A 21548-nucleotide genomic window follows, 5' to 3' on the forward strand; every position below is an offset into this window, starting at 1 on the left:
GACTACAGGTGCACGCCATCACACCCAGCTAATTTTTGTAATTTTAGTAGAGACGGAGTTTCACCATATTGGTCAAGCTGGTCTCGAATTCCTGACCTCGAGTCATCCACCCACTTCAGCCTCCCAAAGGGCTGGGATTACAGGCATGAGCCATGGCACCTGGCAATATGTTTTTTTTTTAACTGTCATATTAATGGGATTAGGGAGGGACAGGAGGTCAATTGATCTGCTGTTTAATCAGAAATCTTTCTCTTAGATGGTGTGCATTTGGTTCCCACAGTAAAGATGACAATGAGTTAATGGTCCGCCAGAACAAGGAATTTTGTATCTATGGTTGTAATTTTAGTTTGTTTTTGTTTGTCAGCAGAGGAAGCCATGGGGACTCTATGGACTGATAAAAATCTCAGTTTTTTCATGTGTGTGCATATTTATTTACTTATTTGTTTGTTTGTTTTTGATATGAGGTCTCTATCACCGAGGCTGGAGTGCTGTGCCATGATCACAGCTCACTGCAGTCTCGACTAAGTGGACTCAAGCAAGCCTCCCACTTCAGCCTCCCAAGTAGCTGGGACTACAAGTGCATGCCACCAAGCCCAGCTAATTTCTGTATTTTTTGTAGAGACAGGGTTTTGCCATGCATGTTGCCCAGGCTAGTCTCAAACTCCAGAGCTCAAGCAAACCATCTTCCTCGGCCTCCCAAAGTGCTGGGATTATAGGAGTGCCTCATGTAGATATGTAGATTTTTATCTTCAGAATTCTCATCCTTCTCTTCACACAGTCCAATAATAATTGATAGTGATGTGGAAAGAACTCAAGATTTAGACTCAGAACCCTTGAGTTGGAATCCTGGTTCCTCTGCTTGCTTTCTTTCTTTTTTTTTTTTTTTTTTTTGAGACGGAGTCTCGCTCTGTTGCCCAGGCTGGAGTGCAGTGGCCGGATCTCAGCTCACTGCAAGCTCCGCCTCCCGGGTTCCCGTCATTCTCCTGCCTCAGCCTCCCGAGTAGCTGGGACTACAGGCGCCCGCCACCTCGCCCGGCTAGTTTTTTGTATTTTTTAGTAGAGACGGGGTTTCACCGTGTTAGCCAGGATGGTCTCGATCTCCTGACCTCGTGATCCGCCCGCCTCGGCCTCCCAAAGTGCTGGGATTACAGGCTTGAGCCACCGCGCCCGGCCTCTTTTTTTTTTTTTGAGACAGAGTCTCGCCCTGTCGCCCAGGCTGGAGTGCAGTGGTGCAATCTCAGCTCACTGCAACCTCCACCCCCTGGGTTTAAGCGATTCTCCTGCCTCAACCTCCAGAGTAGCTGGGATTACAGATGCCCACCACCGTGTGCAGCTAATTTTGTATTTTTAGTAGAGACAGGGTTTTACCATGTTGGTCAGGCTGGTCTCAAACTCCTGACCTCAGTTGATCCACCTGCCTTGGTCTTCCAAAGTGCTGGGATTACAGGCATGAGCCACTGTGCACGGCCCTTAGAGACTGGGTTTCACCATGTTGGTCAGGCTGGTCTCGAGCTCCTGACCTCAAATGATCTGCCCACCTCAGCCTCCCAAAGTTCTGGGATTACAGGTGTGAGCCACCATGCCTGGCCTCTATTTATTTGTTATTATTATTATTATTATTATTTTTTTTTTTTTTTTTGAGACAGAGTCTCGCTCTATCGCCCAGGCTGGAGTGCAGTGGCCGGATCTCAGCTCACTGCAAGCTCCGCCTCCCGGGTTCACGCCATTCTCCTGCCTCAGCCTCCCGAGTAGCTGGGACTACAGGCGCCCGCCACCGCGCCCGGCTAGTTTTTTGTATTTTTTAGTAGAGACGGGGTTTCACCATGTTAGCCAGGATGGTCTCGATCTCCTGACCTCGTGATCCGCCCGTCTCGGCCTCCCAAAGTTGTTATTATTTTTTAAATTATTATTATTATTTTTTGAGACAGAGTCTTGCTCTGTCATCAGGCTGGAGTACAGTGGCACGATCTCGGCTGACTGCAACCTCCACCTCCCGGGTTCAAGTGATTCTCCTGCCCCAGCCTCGCAAGTAGCTGGGACTACAGACACATGCCACCACACCCAGCTAATTTTTGTATTTTTAGTAGAGACAGGGTTTCACCACATTGGCCAGGATGGTCTCAATCTCTTGACCTCATGATTCGCCCGCCTCAGCCTCCCAAAGTGCTGGGATTACAGGTGTGAGCCACGGCGCCCAGCCTATTTATTTTAAAATACAGATGGGGCTTTTATAATATTGTTGGGCTGGTCTCGAACTTCTGACCTCAAGTGATCCTCCCAACTCGGCCTCCCAAAGTGCTGAGATTACAGGCATGAGCCATTGTGCCTGGCCTTCTGCTTTCTACTTACATGGCCATGAACAAATTAGTCTCTCTGAGTCTGTGAAATCCTCTGTGGAATGAATAAAATCCATGTCCCATTTTCTTCACAGGATTATTGTAAGGACTAAGTGAGATAATGGAAACAAAAGTGCTTTTAAAATACTGTGAGTGAGGAATTCAAATGATTCACTTTTATTTTCTCACTAATAAATAAAGATATGGAGGGCAGGGATTGGGTTAGTTGATTACTGCTGGGTAGAAATTATATGCTCAGTAAGGTATGAGTTGCACTCAACCTGGGTAATGTTTCTTTTGTCCTTCTCATTCCTCTTCCTCACCTTAGCCCAAATGCTGATTCCAGCCTTCTACTAGAAAGCCTGACTAAATACGCAATACAAGCTGAAAGCACTTGTCCCAGCAACAGGAGCCTACCCTGCCAATGTCGTGCTGACTCTCCCCACTTTACCTTCCCCAGATGCTGCTGCAGATTGCTGATGATTTTATCGAGAGTGTGGTGACAGCAGCCTGTCAGCTTGCGCGGCATCGCAAGTCCAGCACCCTGGAGGTGAAAGATGTCCAGCTGCATTTAGGTATGTGGTCTTGTTTCTCCCTGAAGTATATATTCAACTGCTTCTTCAGGACTGCCAGGGAAAGTGCAGTCAGAAGAACCTTCATGCCAGAGTCAGACTTTTGGGCACTGGGATTTATGTATTAATTCAATAACAGCACCAAATAGAAAAGAGAAATCCATCTATGGTAGGGAGAATGAGCCCAGGCATGGGTTTGAAACCAGATTCTGCCACTTTCCAGCTGTATCAGCCTATTTTTCCTACCTAGTATCTCTTAGAGTCTGTTTCCTCATTTGTAAAGTGAGGATCATAATATCCTCCTTACAGAATAATTGTGAGAATTATAGACTATGTCTGTAAAGTAACTGGCACAGGGCCTGCACAAAGTAGGATCTAGTAAATGTTGGTACTGTTATGTCTCCACCATTCAAATGAAACTGTTCCTCAGTGTTCCCTTACAGTTTTAGCTTATTTATGCATTTTCCCCAAGTTTATAATCATAATATACATACAATTTTATATTTTCCTTTTCTACTTAACAGACACTAAATTTGAGTTTGAGTTTTTCTGGGAGATACTCAGCTAACAGTGATAACCATAATCACTTGGAAATTAATAAGCAGCCCTCTGCATTGGATACAGTGTGATTAAAAGAAAGATCAGTCTATAACTGTGTGTGTGTGTATATATATGTATATATTTATGTGTGTGTATATATAGTATATATAATTTATATATTTATATAAATATATATATTTTATATATTATATATACTTTATATATATTATACTATATATATAAATAAATATATATATTTTTTGATCAAGTCTCACTCTATCACCCAGGTTAGAGTGCAGTGACGCCATCTCGGCAACCTCCACCTCCTGGGTTCAAGCGATTCTCCTGCCTCAGCCTCCTAAGTAGCTGGGACTATAGGCCTGCACCACCACAGCTGGCTAATTTTTGTATTTTCAGTAGAAATGGGGTTTCATCATGTTGGTCAGGCTGGTCTCGAACTCCTGGCCTCTGGTGATCCACCTGCCTTGGCCTCCCAAAGTGCTGGGATTACAGTCGTGAGCCACCATGCCCAGCCCAATGTATAACTATAGAGACAGGCCAAATGAATGAGATTCGGTGCAGATCAGCCCATGACTAATTATTGAAAGGCTTCCTTCACAGCGTCAAGAAGCTATTGCCGGCCGGGCGCGGTGGCTCAAACCTGTAATCCCAGCACTTTGGGAGGCCGAGACGGGCGGATCATGAGGTCAGGAGATCGAGACCATCCTGGCTAACACGGTGAAACCCCGTCTCTACTAAAAAAAAAAAAAAACACAAAAAACTAGCCGGGCGAGGTGGCGGGCGCCTGTAGTCCCCGCTACTCGGGAGGCTGAGGCAGGAGAATGGCGTAAACCCGGGAGGCGGAGCTTGCAGTGAGCTGAGATCCGGCCACTGCACTCCAGCCCGGGCGACAGAGCAAGACTCCGTCTCAAAAAAAAAAAAAAAAAAAAAAAAAAAAAAGAAGCTATTGCCTTGGGGAGGCATTGGTAGTCTAGGTAAAGTAAGTAACACACTTTGGGTAATGTTGCTGGTGTCTAGAGAAAAGGATAGATATTCTGGTTTTCTATTAATGTGTAGCAGACCACCCCAAAAACAGTGGCTTAGCACAATAACAGTTGTTGATTTTATTCATGAATCTGGGGGTTGACTGGGCTCAGCTAGTTTTACTAAGTCAGGCAGTGGCTGGGCCTGAGATTGTCTTGAAGGAAAGCATACCAGTTTCCTCGGGCTAACTTAACAAAATACCATAAACCTGGCAGCCTAAAACAACAAAAAATTTTCTCTCACAGTTCTGCAGGCCAGAATCTGAAATCTAAGTGTCAGCAGGATCATGCTCCCATTGCTGCCCCTAGGGGAGAATCTATTCTTGCCTCCTCCTAGCCTCTAGTGGTGGCTGACAATCCTTGGTGTTCCATGGCTTGTAGCTACAGAACTCCAGGCTTTGCCTCAGTCTTCACATGGCCTTTTCCCTGTGTGTCCCTGTCTCTGTGTCTCTTCTTTTCTTCTCACAGGACACCAGTCATATTGGATTAAGGGCTAACCCTACTCCAATGTGATCTCATTTTAACCAATTTCATCTGCAACATCCCTATTTCCAAATAAGATCATATTCTGGAGGTACTTAAGGTTAAGACTGCAACATATCTTTTTTAGGGACACAATTTAAATAACCCATAATGGAAGGCTTCATATCATCCGTGTCTGATGCCTGGTCTAAGAACACTGAAACAGCTGGGATTCTGTAGGCGTCTCCCTCCATCCCTCCCAACCCTCCCATTCCCCTTCACATTCCCCAGTCCTACCCTTCCTATCTTCCCCACCCACCATCTCTCCATATGCTCTCATCCTTTAGCAGTCCCAGGATAGCTAGACCTCTTCGCCAACACGGTGAAACCCCATTTCTTTTTTTTTATTTTTATTTATTTATTTATTTATTTATTTTTTTTTTAAATTTTTTTTTTTTTTTTGAGACGGAGTCTTGCTCTGTCGCCCAGGCTGGAGTGCAGTGGCGCAATCTCGGCTCACTGCAAGCTCCGCCTCCCGGGTTCACGCCATTCTCCTACCTCAGCCTCCCGAGTAGCTGGGACTACAGGCGCCCGCCACTGCGCCCGGCTAATTTTTTTCTATTTTTTAGTAGAGACGGGGTTTCACCATGGTCTCGATCTCCTGACCTTGTGATCCGCCCGCCTCGGCCTCCCAAAGTGCTGGGATTACAGGCGTGAGCCACCGCGCCCGGCCGCCATTTCTACTAAAAATACAAAAAATTAGCCGGGTGTGGTGGCCGGCGCCTGTAGTCCCAGCTACTCGAGAGGCTGAGGCAGGAGAATGGTGTGAACCCGGGAGGCGGAGCTTGCAGTGAGCCGAGATCGCGCCACTGCACTGCAGCCTGGGTGACAGAGTGAGACTCTGTCTCAAAACAAAAAAAAAAAGAAAGAAAGAAAGAAAGAAATATTAGCTGGCCATGGTGGCATGCACCTGCAGTCCCAGCTACTTGGGAGGCCAAGATGGGAAGATCACTTGTGCTGGGGCAGTCAAGGCTGTAGTGAGCCAACATTGTGCCACTGCACACCACTCTGGGTGACAGAGCGGGAAGACCCTGTCTCCAAAAAAAAAAAGAAAAAAAAAAACCTTGGAGAGGCCATGCCCATTTTTCCCATTTGTAATATAATCCCTCTGTGGAGTTAGTTAGTAGCCAGATGTCCACATTCATCCTCCCTGATCTAAGGGGGTCACATTGCACTCCTGGTACTGCCTTTTTGGTACCTTTATCTCTGTACTGGCTTCTTCCTTGCAGAGCGCCAGTGGAATATGTGGATCCCAGGATTTGGCTCTGAAGAAATCCGACCCTACAAAAAAGCCTGCACCACAGAAGCTCACAAACAGGTGAGGAAATGCCAGAGCCCTGGGGACAGCCAAGGCTGATTCCTTGAGCTACATCTCAGAGTGGATAAACACAGCTACCTTCTAGGGGGTCTCGCTTCCCCCATACAGCAAACTTCACTCTCCAGATCAAGGGTCAGAGAGGGCAAGAGGCAGCAGCAGTCACCAGGAGATCAATAAGATATTCACATGGTGCCATGCTGTTCCCACATGTGGTCTGTTTTTTCTCGTAACTTTGTTGAGTGTCACTTAAAACTGTTGATTCTGGGTTCTTCTAACATGGATGGAGCTCACCCCACCATACCTCCTTAATGAAATCTTTCTTCATTGTTGCTGATTGCAACACCATATATGGTCCTATGAAGAGAAGGCAGGTTAAAGAAAGCAAAAATAGGCTGGGCGCGGTGGCTCAAGCCTGTAATCCCAGCACTTTGGGAGGCCGAGGCGGGTGGATCACGAGGTCAGGAGATCGAGACCATCCTGGCTAACACGGTGAAACCCCGTCTCTACTAAAAAAAATGCAAAAAACTACCCAGGCAAGGTGGCGGGCACCTGTAGTTCCAGCTACTCGGGAGGCTGAGGCAGGAGAATGGCGTAAACCCGGGAGGCGGAGCTTGCAGTGAGTGGAGACCACGCCACTGCACTCCAGCCTGGGCGACAGAGCGAGTCTCTGTCTCAAAAAGAAAAAAAGGAAGAAAGCAAAAATATGCTGTACTTGTTCTGAGAGGTAGTATCCAGGTTGCCATGCTGGACATTCTGGCCTGTGTCCTGGTTTTACCTTTGAACAAGGTTCCCTCTAAACAAGGAACCTAGGAGTCAGTATGAGAATACCACTTCTGCTGTGGAGCAAGTCACCCCCATCTTTGATCAGTCCAACAGCAGTGTTGGCCTCCCTCTGACAAGGCTGTTATCCTTTCTGTCTTAAGTGGCTACTCTGATTTGAAACGTGAGCTTTTTCCAAGCTTAGCAGGCACAACTGGGCAGTCCTGGTTAAGTGTGCCTGCTTCGCCATAGCCTGGTATCTCTGGAGTAGGTATTGGTAGAGCTCACAGAGCAAGCCCTAGAGGGAAGCCACCAGTTTCCTGAATGGAAAGATTGCACTGTTCAGAAGAGAGTCCCTCCAAATAATGGACTGTCACTTTGTGCTCCCAAATGAACCATTTTTCAGCCCTATTTATTTAGTCAACAAATGCCATAATATTGGTATTTATTTGGTCAAAAAGAATGAGCAAAGCAGGTTGTTAATTTGGCTAGTGGCTAGTAATAGTAAAGGAATTCAGATCATGAAACCTGTGGGTCTGAGTGTTTCCATGATGGACTGTGGTAGAAGTTGTTAGTCTTCAGTTTCCCTTCAATGCAGGTCATGAGGTGTGAAATGTCAGCTCCCTTTGTGTGTGGCAACACTTTGAAATTGAGGCCCTTTCCCTATTGTGTCCATCATCAGAGAAAAGATTGGGGTCAGGGGACCCCAGAAAACACATGCTTGGCCAGGCACAGTGGCTCATGCCAGTAATCCTAGCACTTTGGGAGGCTGAGGCTGGTGGATCACTTGAGGTTAGGAGTTCGAGACCAGCCTGGCCAACGTAGTGAAACCCTGTCTCTACTAAAAATACAAAAATTAGCCAGGCATGGTAGCATGTGCCTGTAATCCCAGCTACTGGGGAGGCTGAGGCAGGAGAATCGCTTGAACTCGGGAGGAGGAGGTTGCAGTGAGCTGAAATCGTGCCACTGCACTCCAGCCTGGGCAATAGAGCGAGATTCCATCTCAAAAAAAAAAAAAAAAAAAAAGAAGAAGAAGAAGAAGAATAAAGAAAGAAAGAAAACACATGCTTTCCCAGCTTATCCTCTAAGTCCTCAAAACTCAAGAGCTGTCACTTTCTCCTGCTTTTAACTTTTTTGCCATTCTGCTAGCCTAGAGCAGTTTGGTAGATGAAGTGGGTCCACTAGCCCATCTAAACATCTCTTGGGGCCTTGCAGACTGCTCTCTGGTTAAAAGGAATCTACTGAGATGCCTTGTGACTGCAGGTCTCTGAGGGCTGCGGCCTACAGTGTAGACCACGAGGCCTGCTAGCCACACAGAATGTTCCAGAAAGCTCCTGACTCCAGCTGCTGCTGCATAACTGCTTATTTCTCTCTCCTTTCAGAGAATGGCATTGATCCGGAAAACAACCAAGAAATAACACACGGAAAGGTCAGGGAATGGACAACAATGTATTTGGAGATACTTGAGCTGAGAACTCAGCCATCTCATCCTTGGATTTTTTTTTTTGTAATGCTTTACAGAGAAGCATATATTTTTTATTAACAGTGCAGCAATATCTATAATGACTGAGAGGATCTGCCAAAAGAATAAAGCCTCCTACCCCAACTTCCGGTCCCTTTTCCCTGCCATCTCAAAGAGGAGCAATGTATCTTCCAGAGAAGATTTTATTTGTGGTTTATTATATACGTGACTGAATATGGGACAAAGCATTATGGTCTTTTTGGTAAGACAGTATTAGCAGGATTTGTAAAGGGTTTTGTTTCCTTCTCCCTTCCCCTTTTCCCTGTACTTTGTAATGTCAGTGTTTATATGAATATGACTTTCATTTGCTTTTCCAGAATAAAGAAGTTATTAATCCAAAGACAGGGTACCTTTGAAATCCCAGAGGGAGTCAGGACAAGCAAGCCTGGACATAGCTCTCTAGTCAGCAGGTGGCAGCATCGTTATTCATTTCTGTGTTTGAGAAAAACTCAGGGATTTTCCATCATTTTACTCCAAGGGAGGCCATAATATCAGCAGGAGTTTGAGTCCAGCTTCTCTGCCATAAGAATTGAGTAGGGTGACCGTCTCTCACGGCCCTCAACTGAAGAGGCATCCTTGTTTTGGCAATGTTATGTACCTAAATACCCTTTTTGGGTTTTTTTGGTTTTTGTTTTTTTTATTTTTTTTGAGATGGAGTCTAGCTCTGTCACCCAGGCTAGAAGTGCAGTGGCGCAATCTTGGCTCACTGCCACCTCCGCTTCCTGGGTTCAAGCGATTCTCCTGCCTCAGCTTCCCGAGTAGCTGGGATTACAGGCACCTGCCACCACACCCAGCTAATTTTTGTATTTTTAGTAGAGATGGGGTTTTCACTGTTGGCCAGATAGGTCTCGCCCTCCCAAAGTGCTGAGATTACAAGAGTGAGCCACCGCACCCGGCCTAAAAACCCTTTTGACCTGCTCTTCTGGAACTCCTGGAGAAAGCTGTTTATCCCTTTCCCTGAGAAAGGATGGGAGCAAGCGCCTGTCCTCAGGATAGGCGTGTCTGTGCAGGTGCCCATCTCTTCTTAGTTGCTGGTATCTTTGATCCTGGTGTTTTCACCATCATGCAGAAGAAACCAGACCCCTTCTAGACCTCAGGGTCATGTCCTTCAGTGGCACCTAGCATCATCCTGTCCTGGGCCCAGCATGGCCCTTGTGGATTGTGAGAGTTCTGTGGGCTCTAGGGAGGATGATTGTCCTACCCAAGGGTCACTAGCACAGGCACAGCTACCTTGATCTGCTTTGGTCCTCTGCTTCCTGAAGCTTGGCCCAGGATGAGACCCTGCTTTTCAAAACTCCCTCCCACCCTGGGTTAGATCCCGTGTCCCCCTCTTCACAGTCTCACAGATAGACTGAGTGAGCTCCTCAGAGGCTGTGGTAATGTTACCATTGCTCTTGGCTGAAGTTTCAGTGCCCCAAAGAGGCAGCCAGCTTCCTTTCCTGTGGTGTCACCTGGTGCTCACCAACAGGTCACTCTTGTGACCAACCATCAGGATGACGATGTTGAAGGGTTTCACTTTCTCCAGAACCTCCTGATGCCAGTGGTGACACTCATAAAGCATATTCTGTTGGTGATATCAAACACCAAGGGGCCTCCAGCTGGGTTTCAGTAGTAGGACGAGTCGCTGACCTTGGCAGCCAAGGAATCTAGAATTAGTTTTGAGATCTCCACTGAGACAGAAGGGAACACAGGAATCGGGAAAGTTTAATGGAAAGAGCTGGGGTAGAATCAAAAGACCCCAGTTCTTGATTTGCAGTGTGACAAGTAAGTGGCGTCATCCATCTCAGTCTTATCCTATCAGCATTTTGAGGGGCTCGTTCATTCATTCAGCAAGTATTTATAATCCCATGCCTGTCCTAAGCAGAGGGATACAGTGATGAATAAAAACACACAGGTGACTGGGCGCAGTGGCTCAAGCCTGTAATCTCAGCACTTTGGGAGGCCAAGGCAGGTGGATCACTTGAGGTCAGGAGTTCGAGACCAGCATGGCCGACATGGCGAAACCCTGTGTCTACTAAAAATACAAAAAATTAGCCGGGCAGCTGAGACAGGAGAATTGAACCTGGGAGGCGGAGGTTGTAGTGAGCTGAGATTGCACCACTGCACTCCAACCTGGGCGACAGAGCCAGACTTCGTCTCAAAAAAAAAAAAGACCCAGGGGACAATCCTGTTATTAGATAAGTGTAAAACTGGCACTGGGACAAGGACTTCAAAGGAGAGGTTCACAGGTCTGGGGAAGGGGTCTGGTCAGCTGGGGAGAAATTTTGTTAGAGCCGAGATGTGAGAGATCCAGGTGAAGGGTGTAGGGATCTCTTTCAAGGAGAGAAATTTGCCTGGTGTACAAACCTTAAGGCAGTTGAGTGAGGTAAGCTGGGCCAGACCATACAGCACACTGCAGATCCCAGCAAAGAGTGGCCTGTCAAAAAAGTAACAGGAGCCACTGAGGGATTTCAAGCAGAAGTGTAGTGTGTGCAAAGGCCCGCAGGTCTAACAGAGTGTGTCAGTGAGACCAAAGCACAAGGTGCAAGATTAGGAGTGGCTAGAGCTGAGTGGAATGTGAGCATGGAGTGTGGACAGCTCTCAGGCTTAGTAGTATGCGCCTCATCCTGGCTTCTTTTTTTTTTTGAGACAGAGTCTCACACTGTCGCCCAGGGTGGAGTGCAGTGGCACGATCTTGGCTCACTTCTAGCTCCGCCTCCAGGTTCACACCATTCTCCTGCCTCAGCCTCCCAAATAGCTGGGACTACAGGCCCCCATCACCATGTCCGGCTAATTTTTTGTATTTTTTGTATTTTTTTTTTTTTTTTTTTTTTGAGACGGAGTCTGGCTCTGTCACCCAGGCTGGAGTGCAGTGGCCGGATCTCAGCTCACTGCAAGCTCCGCCTCCCGGGTTTACGCCATTCTCCTGCCTCAGCCTCCCGAGTAGCTGGGACTACAGGCGCCGCCACCACGCCTGGCTAGTTTTTTTTTTGTATTTTTTAGTAGAGACGGGGTTTCACCGTGTTAGCCAGGATGGTCTCGATCTCCTGACCTCGTGATCCGCCCGTCTCGGCCTCCCAAAGTGCTGGGATTACAGGCTTGAGCCACCGCGCCCGGCCAATTTTTTGTATTTTTAGTAGAGATGAGGTTTTACCGTGTTAGCCAAGAAGGTCTCGATCTCCTGACCACGTGATCTGCCCGCCTCGACCTCCCAAAGTGCTGGGATTACAGGCGTGAGCCACTGTGTCTAGCCCCTGGCTTTTTTTTTTTTTTTTTTTTTTAAAGCCTTGGCCAGGTGCCCTGGCTCACACCTGTAATCCCAGCACTTTGGGAGGCTGAGGCAGGTAGATCACCTGAAGTCAGGAGTTCGAGACCAACCTGGCCAACATGGCGAAACCCTGTCTCTACTAAAAATACAAAAAATAAGGCCGGGCACGGTGGCTCATGCCTGTAATCCCAGCACTTCTGGAGGCTGAGGTGGGTCGATCACCTGAGGTTGGGAGTTTGAGACCAGCCTGACCAACATAGAGAAACCCAGACTCTACTAAAAATACAAAATTAGCCGGGCATGATGGCGCATGCCTGTAATCCCAGATAGGAGGCTGAGGCAGGAGAATCACTTGAACCTGGGAGGCAGAGGTTGCAGTGAGCCAAGATTGCACCACTGCACTCCAGACTGGGCGACAAAGTGAGAGTCCATCCCCAAAAAAAAGAAACAGTCTCACTGGCTCACTCTATCACCCAGACTGGAGTGAAGTGATGCAATCTCTGCTCACTGCAAGCTTTGCCTCCCGGGTTCAAGCGATTCTTCTGCCTCAGCCTCCCGGGTAGCTGGGATTACAGGCACGCCACTACATCCTACTAATTTTTGTATTTTTAGTAGAGACAGGGTTTTATGATATTGGCCAGGGTGGCCTCAAACTCCTAACCTCAGGTGATTCGCCTGCCTCAGCCTCCCAAAGTGCTGGGATTACAGGTGTGAGCCACCATGCCCGGCCTCCTTTTTTTGTAAAATTTATTCTTTAAAAACAGACCATTTTGCCATGTTGCCCCGGCTGGTCTCAAAATCCTGGGCTCAAGCAATCTGCTACCACTGCCTCCCACAGTGCTGGGATTATAGGTGTGAGCCACTATGCCCAGCCCATCCTGGCTCCTTAGAAGGTACATGGAGCCCTCAGTTCAGTGTCCCTGCCTTGCAGGCTGCTGTGTGTTGTGTGTGTGTTGCAGGCTGTAGTGTGGAAGGCCCAGTAGGCTGGCTCCAAGCTTTCCACTTCTCTTCAGTCTGCATAACTTCTTTCTTAACTGTTGGACATTTTTAGGGCTCTGAGAAACATTCCATCAGATGAGGATTCCGATGCTCAAAACAGATAAAAAGTTTGAAAACCACTGCACACACACACACACACACACACACACACACACAAAAAAAAAGCCACTGCACAGCCATTGGGAACCCCTGAAGTATCAGGTGAAAGAGTGGTGTAACTATGTTTGCATGTTAAAAGCCTCTCCGGCTGCCAGTGTGGAGGGTGGAATTGGAAGCAGGCCAGAGGGATACTAGCTGGAAGTTGCTACAGTTTTTTGGACTAAAGGTAATAAGATTTGAGGCTGGGTGTTGTGGCTTATACCTGTAATCCCAGCACTTTGGGAGGCCAAGGCAGGCGGATCACCTGAGGTCAGGAGTTCGAGACCAGCCTGGCCAACATAGTGAAACCTTGTTTCTACTAAAAATACAAAAATTAGCCAGGCGTGGTGGCATGTGCCTGTAATCTTAGCTACTCTGGAGGCTGATGCAGGAGCATAGCTGGAACCCAGGAGGTAGAGGCTGCAGTGAGCCGAGATCGTACCACTGCACCCCAGTCTGGGCGACAAGAGTGAGACTCCATCTAAAAAAAAAGACTTGAGACATTTTCCCAAGGAGTTAACCAAAAGACAGGGGCAGGGGCTGGCTGTAACAATAGGATGAGTTCCAAGGACACAGAAGGAGCCATCTGGGCCCAGGGAGCCATCCTGGAGAGAATCCCCTGTGCCTGCATGGCTTGAAGCTGGGAGGAGGAAAACAGAGTTAAAATAGGGTCTTATGGCCGGGCGCAGTGGCTCAAGCCTGTAATCTCAGTACTTTGGGAGGCCGAGACGGGCGGATCACGAGGTCAGGAGATCGAGAACATCCTGGCAAACACGGTGAAACCCCATCTCTACTAAAAAATACAAAAAACTAGCTGGGCGAGGTGACAGGTGCCTGTAGTCCCAGCTACTCGGGAGGCTGAGGCAGGAGAATGGCGTAAACCCGGGAGGCGGAGCTTGCAGTGCACTGAGATCCGGCCACTGCACTCCAGCCTGGGCGACAGAGCAAGATTCCGTCTCAAAAAAAAAAAAAAAAAAGGGTCTTACAATTACCTGGAGCTACAAAAGAAAGGGCCTTCAGAGGCCATCCAATGTGGCCCTTATTTTACAGATAAGAACGCTGAGATCTGGAGAGGTCGTGTGACCTGTCCAAGGTCACTAGGCAGGCCAGGACTCAGACCTGTGCCGTTAGTCCAGTGTCCATCCTTCTAAATGGCTTCCAAGGCCCCTTCTCTTGACCCCTCCCTTCCTGGTGGATGAGTTCTCTCCTTGGCCCTCAGGGTTGGGGTGGCACTACAGGCGTGTGCCAACACACCTGGCTAATTTTTTGTATTTTTTGGTAGAAACGGGGCTTCACCATGTTAGCCAGTATGGTCTCGATCTCTTGACCTCGTGTTCCACCCACCTCGGCCTCCTGAAGTGCTGGTATTGCAGGTGTGAGCCACCGCGCCCGGCCCATTATCCCCATTTTTAAGCCACTGAGGCTTAGAAAGATGAAGTGAGTCGGTCAGGGTCCCACTGTTAGTGGAACTGAGATTCAAACCAGGTTTGACAGCAAAGTCTGCCCTATTTTTGGCAGCTGGGATAATGTGGTTAAAAGGAGGTGATGTCTACCTGAGTGTTGCAGGCAGATCAGATAACACAGGGAGAGAGAGCTGGGACTTTCCTGGCACAGAAAACAGCATATGCGAAGTCCACAGCCGCAACTGGTTCAGAATTTGGCCGCCTGGGCCAATGGTTAGTGATGATGCAGCTGGCTCCAGGTGATGAAAGGCTTAGACTAGAGCGAAAGGATTTGGATTTTATGCTGTAGGTGCGGGGCCATAGGAGGATTCGAGAAGGGAGGCGGCCAGGCCAAAACTGTCCAGAGGCAAAAAGATGCCTCTGGGTCGAAGTGGATGCTGAATTACAGAAGACCTTGGAGGCCTGAGACTCAAAAGGAGTGGCACAATGTACACTGGTGTCCTCTGCCTTTCCTGTAGCCTGGGCAGAGGCTTTCCTGTAGGTTGGGCTCGCTCTGCTTGTGCAGGCACACACCCATCAAAGCCACTTACAGCCTCTGAGATTTTGCCACACTGAGGGGGATAGTGAGGGCAGGACTGGAGCGCTGAAGTTTGAGAAAGGACCCACCCTAGGGCTGGCCTGAGGCGGCAGACAAGATTATTGGAGCTGGCCTGCATTCACCAGTTTAGCCACATGAGTTTCCCTGTCTTGGAGCTGAGGTCTATGAAATGGACAAGATCAGCCCAACCTTACAGTGTTGCTGTGGGTTTAATAATAAGCCTCGGCCGGGCGCGGTGGCTCAAGCCACTGGCTAACCCAGTGAAACCCTGTCTCTACTAAAAAATACAAAAAACTAGCCGGGCGAGGTGGCGGGCGCCTGTAGTCCCAGCTACTCGGGAGGCTGAGGCAGGAGAATGGCGTAAACCTGGGAGGCGGAGCTTGCAGTGAGCTGAGATCCGGCCACTGCACCCCAGCCTGGGCCACAGAGCGAGACTCCGCCTAAAAAAAAATAAAAATAAAAAAAATAATAAGCCTCTGGTAGGGCCAGGCACGGTGGCTCACACCTGTAATCCCAGCACTTTGGGAGGCCGAGGCGGGCAGATCACGAGGTCAGAATATCAAGACCATCATGACTAACATGGTGAAACCCTGTCTCTATTAAAAATACAAAAAATTAGCCGGGTGTGGTGGCACGCGCCTGTAGTCCCAGCTACTCAGGAGGTTGAGGCAGGAGAATCACATGAACCTGGGAGGCAGAGGTTGCAGTGAGCCGAGATTGCGCCACTGCACTCCAGCCTGGGTGACAGAGTGAGACTCCGTCTCAAAATAATAATAATAATAAGCCTCTGACGGACCAGGCACAGTGGCTCACGCCTCTAATCCCAGCACTTTGGGAGGCCAAGGCAGGCAGATAACCTGAGGTCGGGAGTTCAAGACCAGCCTGACCAACATGGAGAAACCCCGTCTCTACTAAAAATACAAAATTAGCCGGGCATGGTGGTGCATGCCTATAATCCCAGCTACTGGGGAGGCTAAGGCAGAAGGATCGCTTGAACCCAGGAGGCGGAGGTTGTGGTGAGCAGAGATTGCACCATTGCACTCCAGCCTGGGCAACAAGAGCAAAACTCCGTCTCAAAAAAAAACAGAAAGAAAAGAAAATTGATGAAGCAGCCGGGCGCGATGGCTCATGCCTGTAATCCCAGCACTTTGGGAGGCTGAGGCGGGCAGAGTACCTCAGGTCAGGAGTTTGAGACCAGCCTGGCCAACATAGTGAAACCCTGTCTCTACTGAAAATACAAAAATTAGTCTGGTGTGGTGGCACGTACCTGTAGTCCCACCTTCTTGGGAGGCTGAGGCAGGAGAATCGTTTGAACCTGGGAGGCAGAGGTTGCAGTGAGCTGAAATCGCCCCACTGCACTGCAGCCTGGGTGACACAGCGAGACTCTGTCTCAAAAAAAAAAAAAAAAAAAAAAAAAAAAATTGATGAAGGAGACCAGGTGCAGTGGCTCACACCTGTAATCCCAGCATTTTGGGAGGCTGAGGCAGGAGGATTGATTGAGGCCAGGAGTGTGAGACCAGCCTTGGCAACATAGTGACATGCTGTCTCTGCAAACAATTTAAAAGTTAGCTTGGTGAAGCCCACCTGTAGTCCCAGCTACTTGGGAAGCTGAGGTGGGAGGATCACTTGAGCCTAGGAGGTCAACATTGCAGTGAGGTATGATTGCACCACTGCATGCACTCCAGCCTGGGCAACAGAGCAAGACCCTGTATCTTTAAAAAAAAGAAAAAAAATATTGATGAAGGAATGAAAAGACGCCCTAAAGCAAATCATTTTCCCCTCCTGGCCCCAGCTTTCTTATCTGTGAAATGGGGATGACTGTGCCAACCTCACCACGTCACAAGGATGAATAAGGATGTTTTAAAAAGAAGAGGCAGATCATTTGCAACAACGTGGATGGAACTGGAATTGTAAATGAAAAAAGCCAGGCACAGAAAGACAAATTTCTCACATTCTCACTTACTTGTGGGAGCTAAAAATTAAAACAATTGAACTCATGGAGATAGAGTAGAATGATGGTGACAGAGGGTGGCAAGGGTAGTGGTAGGGGAAAGTGGGTATGGCTAATGGGTACAAAAACATATTTTTATTTTATTTTTATTTATTCATTTTTTGAGATGGAGTCTCACTCTATCGCCCAGGCTGGAGTGTGGTGGCGCAGTCTCAGCTCACTGCAGCCTCTGCCTCCCAGGTTCCAGTGATTCTCCTGCCTCAGACTCTGGGGTAGCTGGGATTACAGGCATATGCCACCACATCCAGCTAATTTTTGTGTTTTTAGTAGAGACGGGGTTTCACCATGTTGGCCAGGCTGGTCTCAAACTCCTGACCTCAGGTGATCCGCCCACCTCGGCTCTCAGAGTGCTGGGATTACAGGCGTGAGCCACCGCGTCAAGCCAAAAATGTAGTTAAATAGAATGAATAAGATCTAACATTTGATAGCACAACAGGGTGACTATAGTCAACAGTAATTTATTGTACATTTAGAAATTAAAAAGTATAACTGGATTGTTTGTAATACAAATAAAATATAAATGTCTGAGGTAATGGATATTCCCCACCCCCCACAAAATAAAACAGGTGAATTTTTATGGGTTAAAAAAAAAAAAGGCAGGACCAAGTGCACAGGAAGACCGCTCAGCCCCGTCTCCATGGGGAGGAAGCTAAGAAATTTACTGTGATTGAAAACCTTCTAAGAACCATAGGAAGGAGGGATTATCAGTCTCATGTTACTGACTAAGGAGGAAACCGAGGCTCAAGGAGGTTTGGTTGAACTCCCGACCTCAAGTGAACTGCCTGCCTAGGCCTCCCAAAGTGCTGGGATTACAGGCATGAGCCACTGCACCCAACAAAGTGGCTGTGCTTTTTGCTACAGCGCAATGATACCCACTAAGCCCTACATCTGCTGAGATTTGGCCTAACATAAACAGCGTCTCTTCCATGAAGCCTTCCCTAATTGCTCCCAGGACATTCCCTGCCTAGCAGTTCCCGTTGTAGGTTAGGTTACCAGGAGGCAGATTCTGAGATGGAGACGAGTGTGCAGATGTTTATTAGGGGATATTCTTGAGATGGATACCTGTTTTGGGGAAGAAAAGGAAGCAGGATTGGGCACGGGGTTAACTTGGCTATGATGTCACAACAATGTCCTCAATGAAGCCTACAAAGACTGACAAAGTTAGGTTTGACTTTCAGAGTTGTCCAGAGCTGGGACAAGAGGGAAAGGCCTTTAAGGCCCCCCGGTAGATGAACATTGGATATGGGCTGCCCTGAAGGGAGGGCCTTTCCCAGAGAGTGGGGCAAGCTGAAGTCCATCATCCAGTGGCACTCCAGCACTGGGGAGAGGGTTGATGGGTTCCCCAGCCAGGAAGGGGGATCTTGGTGGCTCATCACAGTGGCCACTGTGTGCCCAACATAGTTGCTACACATTCATGTTCATCCTAGCCTCCAACATCCATTTTCAGCCCCTGGGCCTAGGGTGGGGGCATTGGCTGGCAACCCTGGATTTGATGTCACATATTAATCCCATGCCCAGAATCATTTTGGCCTGAGGACACAAGGAGCCTCCAAGCCAAGCTCCCCCTGGAATTCCCCACACCTGCCTTAGCCCATACAGCAGCTTCCTGATGCTGGCTTCTCAGTGTCTGAGCCCAGGAATGCTGCCAGAGTGGCCACATCACAGCCAAGAAAGAAGGGAGTGGGAATGAGAGCTTTTGTCATTCAATTCATAGCATGGCAGGCTCTGGGTGAGCACATCCTGTCCACTATCTCATTCATGGTCACCACCTCCTTGCAAGGTGGGATCTTTTATGAGCCCCATCGACAGATAAGGACACTGAGGTTCAAGGACAGGAAGTTGCACATCTGGTCTCTCAGGCCTTTCTTTTCCTGTCTCTCTCTCTTTTTTTTTTGAAACAGAGTCTCACTCTGTCACCCAGGCTGGAGTGCGGTGGCACAGTCTTGGCTCACTGCAATCTCTGCCTCCTGGGTTCAAGCAATTCTCCTGCCTTAGCCTCCTGAGTAGCTGGGATTACAGGCATGTGCCACCACGCCTGGCTAATTTTTGTATTTTTAATAGAGATGGGGTTTCACCATATTGGCCAGGCTGGTCTTGAACTCCTGACCTCAGGTGATCCGCCATCCTTGGCCTCCGAAAATGCTAAGATTACAGGCGTGAGCCACCGCGCCCGGCCATCAGACCTTTCTTTTCTGTAGAAAGCCTTGACTCCAAAATCCAGGAAGCATGACTGTGTCAGGATACCGTTTATATGAATCCTTCTGTCATTTGTCCTCCAGAGAGATACTAACACTCCCCATCCCACCAGGTGAGTTGAGTCTGGGACTGCTTTAACCCTTTCTTTCCTAGAGTTAACACTGGCATGGGCCTGGGTGCTGCTTCCTGCTGGGGGACCTGGGGATTTGGGTCTTGTGGATGAGCCGGACACCCCCGCAGCCCTCTTCTAGCTTGATGTCCCCCTGCTGCAGGGCCTGCTGGATAGCATCAGCAAGAATGTCAAAGGCCAGGTCCACATTGCAGTTGTTTTTAACCGAGGTCTCCACGAAGGCCATGCCCAGGGAGGCAGCCAGCTCCTCGGCCTCCTGGGCTGAGACACAACGGGTGCTCTGCAGGTCACTTTTGTGGCCAATCAGCAGGAAGATGACCTTGTCTGGGCCCTGAGTGGCCATGACCTCCTGGTGCCAGTCTTGGATGTGTTCAAAGGACTTCCTGTTTGTCACATCAAAGACCAGCAGGACACCCACCACGTTCCGGTAAAAGGACCTGGTGATGCACCTGGGGAGGCAGAGAGGTAAGCTGGGAGAGACTGATGCCTTCATGACACCCCCAAAGGCAGGACCTCCTCCCCCTGGGATCCACAGAATGCCTCACACCCCAGCAGGGCTCACTTCACGCGGCCCTGTGGTTCTCTGCCTCGGTGTCTGTGTCTCCCCTAACAGTCTGGGAGTTGGCCGTGCACGGTGGCTCATGCCAGTAATTCCAGCACTTTGGGAGGCGGAGGTGGGTGGATCATGAGGTCAGGAAATCGAGACCATCCTGGCTAACACGGTGAAACCCTGTCTCTAGTAAAACTACAAAAAAATTCGCCGGGCGTGGTGGCGGGCACCTGTAGTTCTAGCTACTCGGGAGGCTGAGGCAGGAGAATGGCGTGAACCCGAGAGGCGGAGCTTGCAGTGAGCCGAGATCGCGCCACTGCACTCCATCCTGGGCGACAGAGCGAGACTCCGTCTCAAAAAAATAAATAAATAAAAGTCCGGGTGCTTCCCAGTTAGGGTGCAAGCGTAACTCGAATCCCTCATTCCTGGAGGAGGCCTGGTGCTGCCCTGACCTAGGTTTTCGTTTCTCCGTTCTCTTTCTGGCAAACTCCTGCCGATCCTTCAAGGTCAACACAAACTTCTCTCCCTTCCACATCTCCTCGACACTTCCCGCTCTGTTCTGAGCTCTCAGCACCCGGGGCCAGTATCACTCATCTCTCCAGAGTCCAGAGCTCAAAACCAGGGATGTTCCTGGGCTCTGGGACTCGGCCCACCCCGCAGTGTTCGTGGGGAAAATGACTCCGAGCAGGGGAGGGTCTGGACCCAGCGGACCAGACGGGACCCAGGGCAGGGACCTCGCCCTCCGCTTGACCTCTAAGTTGGCCTCTACGGGGGTTGCCGTGGCCGAGCGCACTGGCACCAAGCCCCCCACCAGGAGTCCCTCCCGCGCCCTGGCTACCCGCACCTGAAGCGCTCGTGGCCCGCGGTGTCCCAGAGCTGCAGCTTGACCCGCGGCCCGGCCCGCAGCTGCAGCGCGCGGCGGTAGCACTCGGCGCCCACAGTGGGCTCAGGCTCGGGCTCGGGCTCCGGGGCGCCAGGCGCGCCCGCCACGTAACTCCTCAGCAGCGACGTCTTGCCCACCGCCGCGTCCCCCAGCAGCGCAACCCTAAATTGGTAGCGGCAGCCCTCGCCCTCCATGGCCGCGTCCGCCACCCCGCCGCCCCGCCGCCCGCGGCCGTTTTGTCCGCGCCCCGCCCCCGCCCCCGCCCCCGCCCCTCCCGCGCACCGCCCCCTGCTCCCGGCGCCCAACCACCGCCCCCGGCGGGGCATCGAGGTGGTGGGACCGAGAGGAAACTCCTGACCAAGTTTCTCTTTCTCGAAGCCTCAGTTCTCTCTTCTGTAAAAGGGGGCTAATGATGACCCGTACTTCACAGACTAAAGGGACTAAACTAGATGAAGTGAGGAGGGGCCTCACTCATTCCTTCATCTCCAGCCCCACCCCCTTACCCGCTCCACCCCGCCGGCCGTGGGTTCCCTAGTTGGCCCCCACCCCTCTGCTGGACCCGGGAAGGCCACTCGGGAAGTGAGTGGTTTGTAGGTGCTCCCTCTCCACCCAGAAGCCCTTTCCTGGAGCCCTCGTTAGCCCTGGCCTGGGGCCTCTAGTTCAATGTTCAGGTTCAACATTCAACAGCACCCACGGCTTCCTCCAGTGCCTGTCTGAGTTGGACACCAGGGCCCCAGAAGGAACTTGGGCACAGTCTGGTTGAGGAGGCAGGACAGACACA

At 49.6% G+C, this 21548-nt stretch overlaps 2 protein-coding genes across 3 annotated transcripts in view; one reads left to right on the forward strand and one right to left on the reverse strand.

Moving 5' to 3' along the window:
- TAF12 (TATA-box binding protein associated factor 12) overlaps positions 1-8952 on the forward strand; it is a 37113-nt gene extending 28161 nt beyond the window's left edge. For both annotated transcript variants that reach the window (XM_007979758.3, XM_007979759.3), the window contains exons 4-6: positions 2797-2911; positions 6243-6331; positions 8473-8952. In XM_007979758.3, the coding sequence (XP_007977949.1) occupies positions 2797-2911; positions 6243-6331; positions 8473-8508 (240 nt within the window). In that variant the 3' untranslated portion in view covers positions 8509-8952. The remainder of the gene's footprint in view (positions 1-2796; positions 2912-6242; positions 6332-8472) is intronic.
- A 7498-nt stretch (positions 8953-16450) lies between these two features.
- RAB42 (RAB42, member RAS oncogene family) lies at positions 16451-21217 on the reverse strand. The gene is made up of 2 exons (XM_007979761.3): positions 20729-21217; positions 16451-19783 (listed from the first exon to the last, which is right to left on the reverse strand). Exons 1-2 carry the CDS (start codon positions 21091-21093, stop codon positions 19360-19362), a joined length of 789 nt encoding a protein of 262 aa, XP_007977952.2. The 5' UTR covers positions 21094-21217; the 3' UTR covers positions 16451-19359.
- Positions 21218-21548: the final 331 nt, after the last annotated feature.

This window comes from Chlorocebus sabaeus, chromosome 20 (genome assembly GCF_047675955.1).
Source record: "Chlorocebus sabaeus isolate Y175 chromosome 20, mChlSab1.0.hap1, whole genome shotgun sequence".
Lineage (NCBI taxonomy): Eukaryota > Metazoa > Chordata > Mammalia > Primates > Cercopithecidae > Chlorocebus > Chlorocebus sabaeus.

Bases quoted from the DNA above. Each gene is read 5' to 3' on its own strand.
- RAB42 (XM_007979761.3), bottom strand. From the start codon at position 21,093: ATGCCCCGCCGGGGGCGGTGGTTGGGCGCCGGGAGCAGGGGGCGGTGC. The intron at 19,784-20,728 runs GTGCGGGTAGCC...CTGCCTCCCCAG, and splicing joins GCGGGCCACGAGCGCTTCAG to GTGCATCACCAGGTCCTTTT.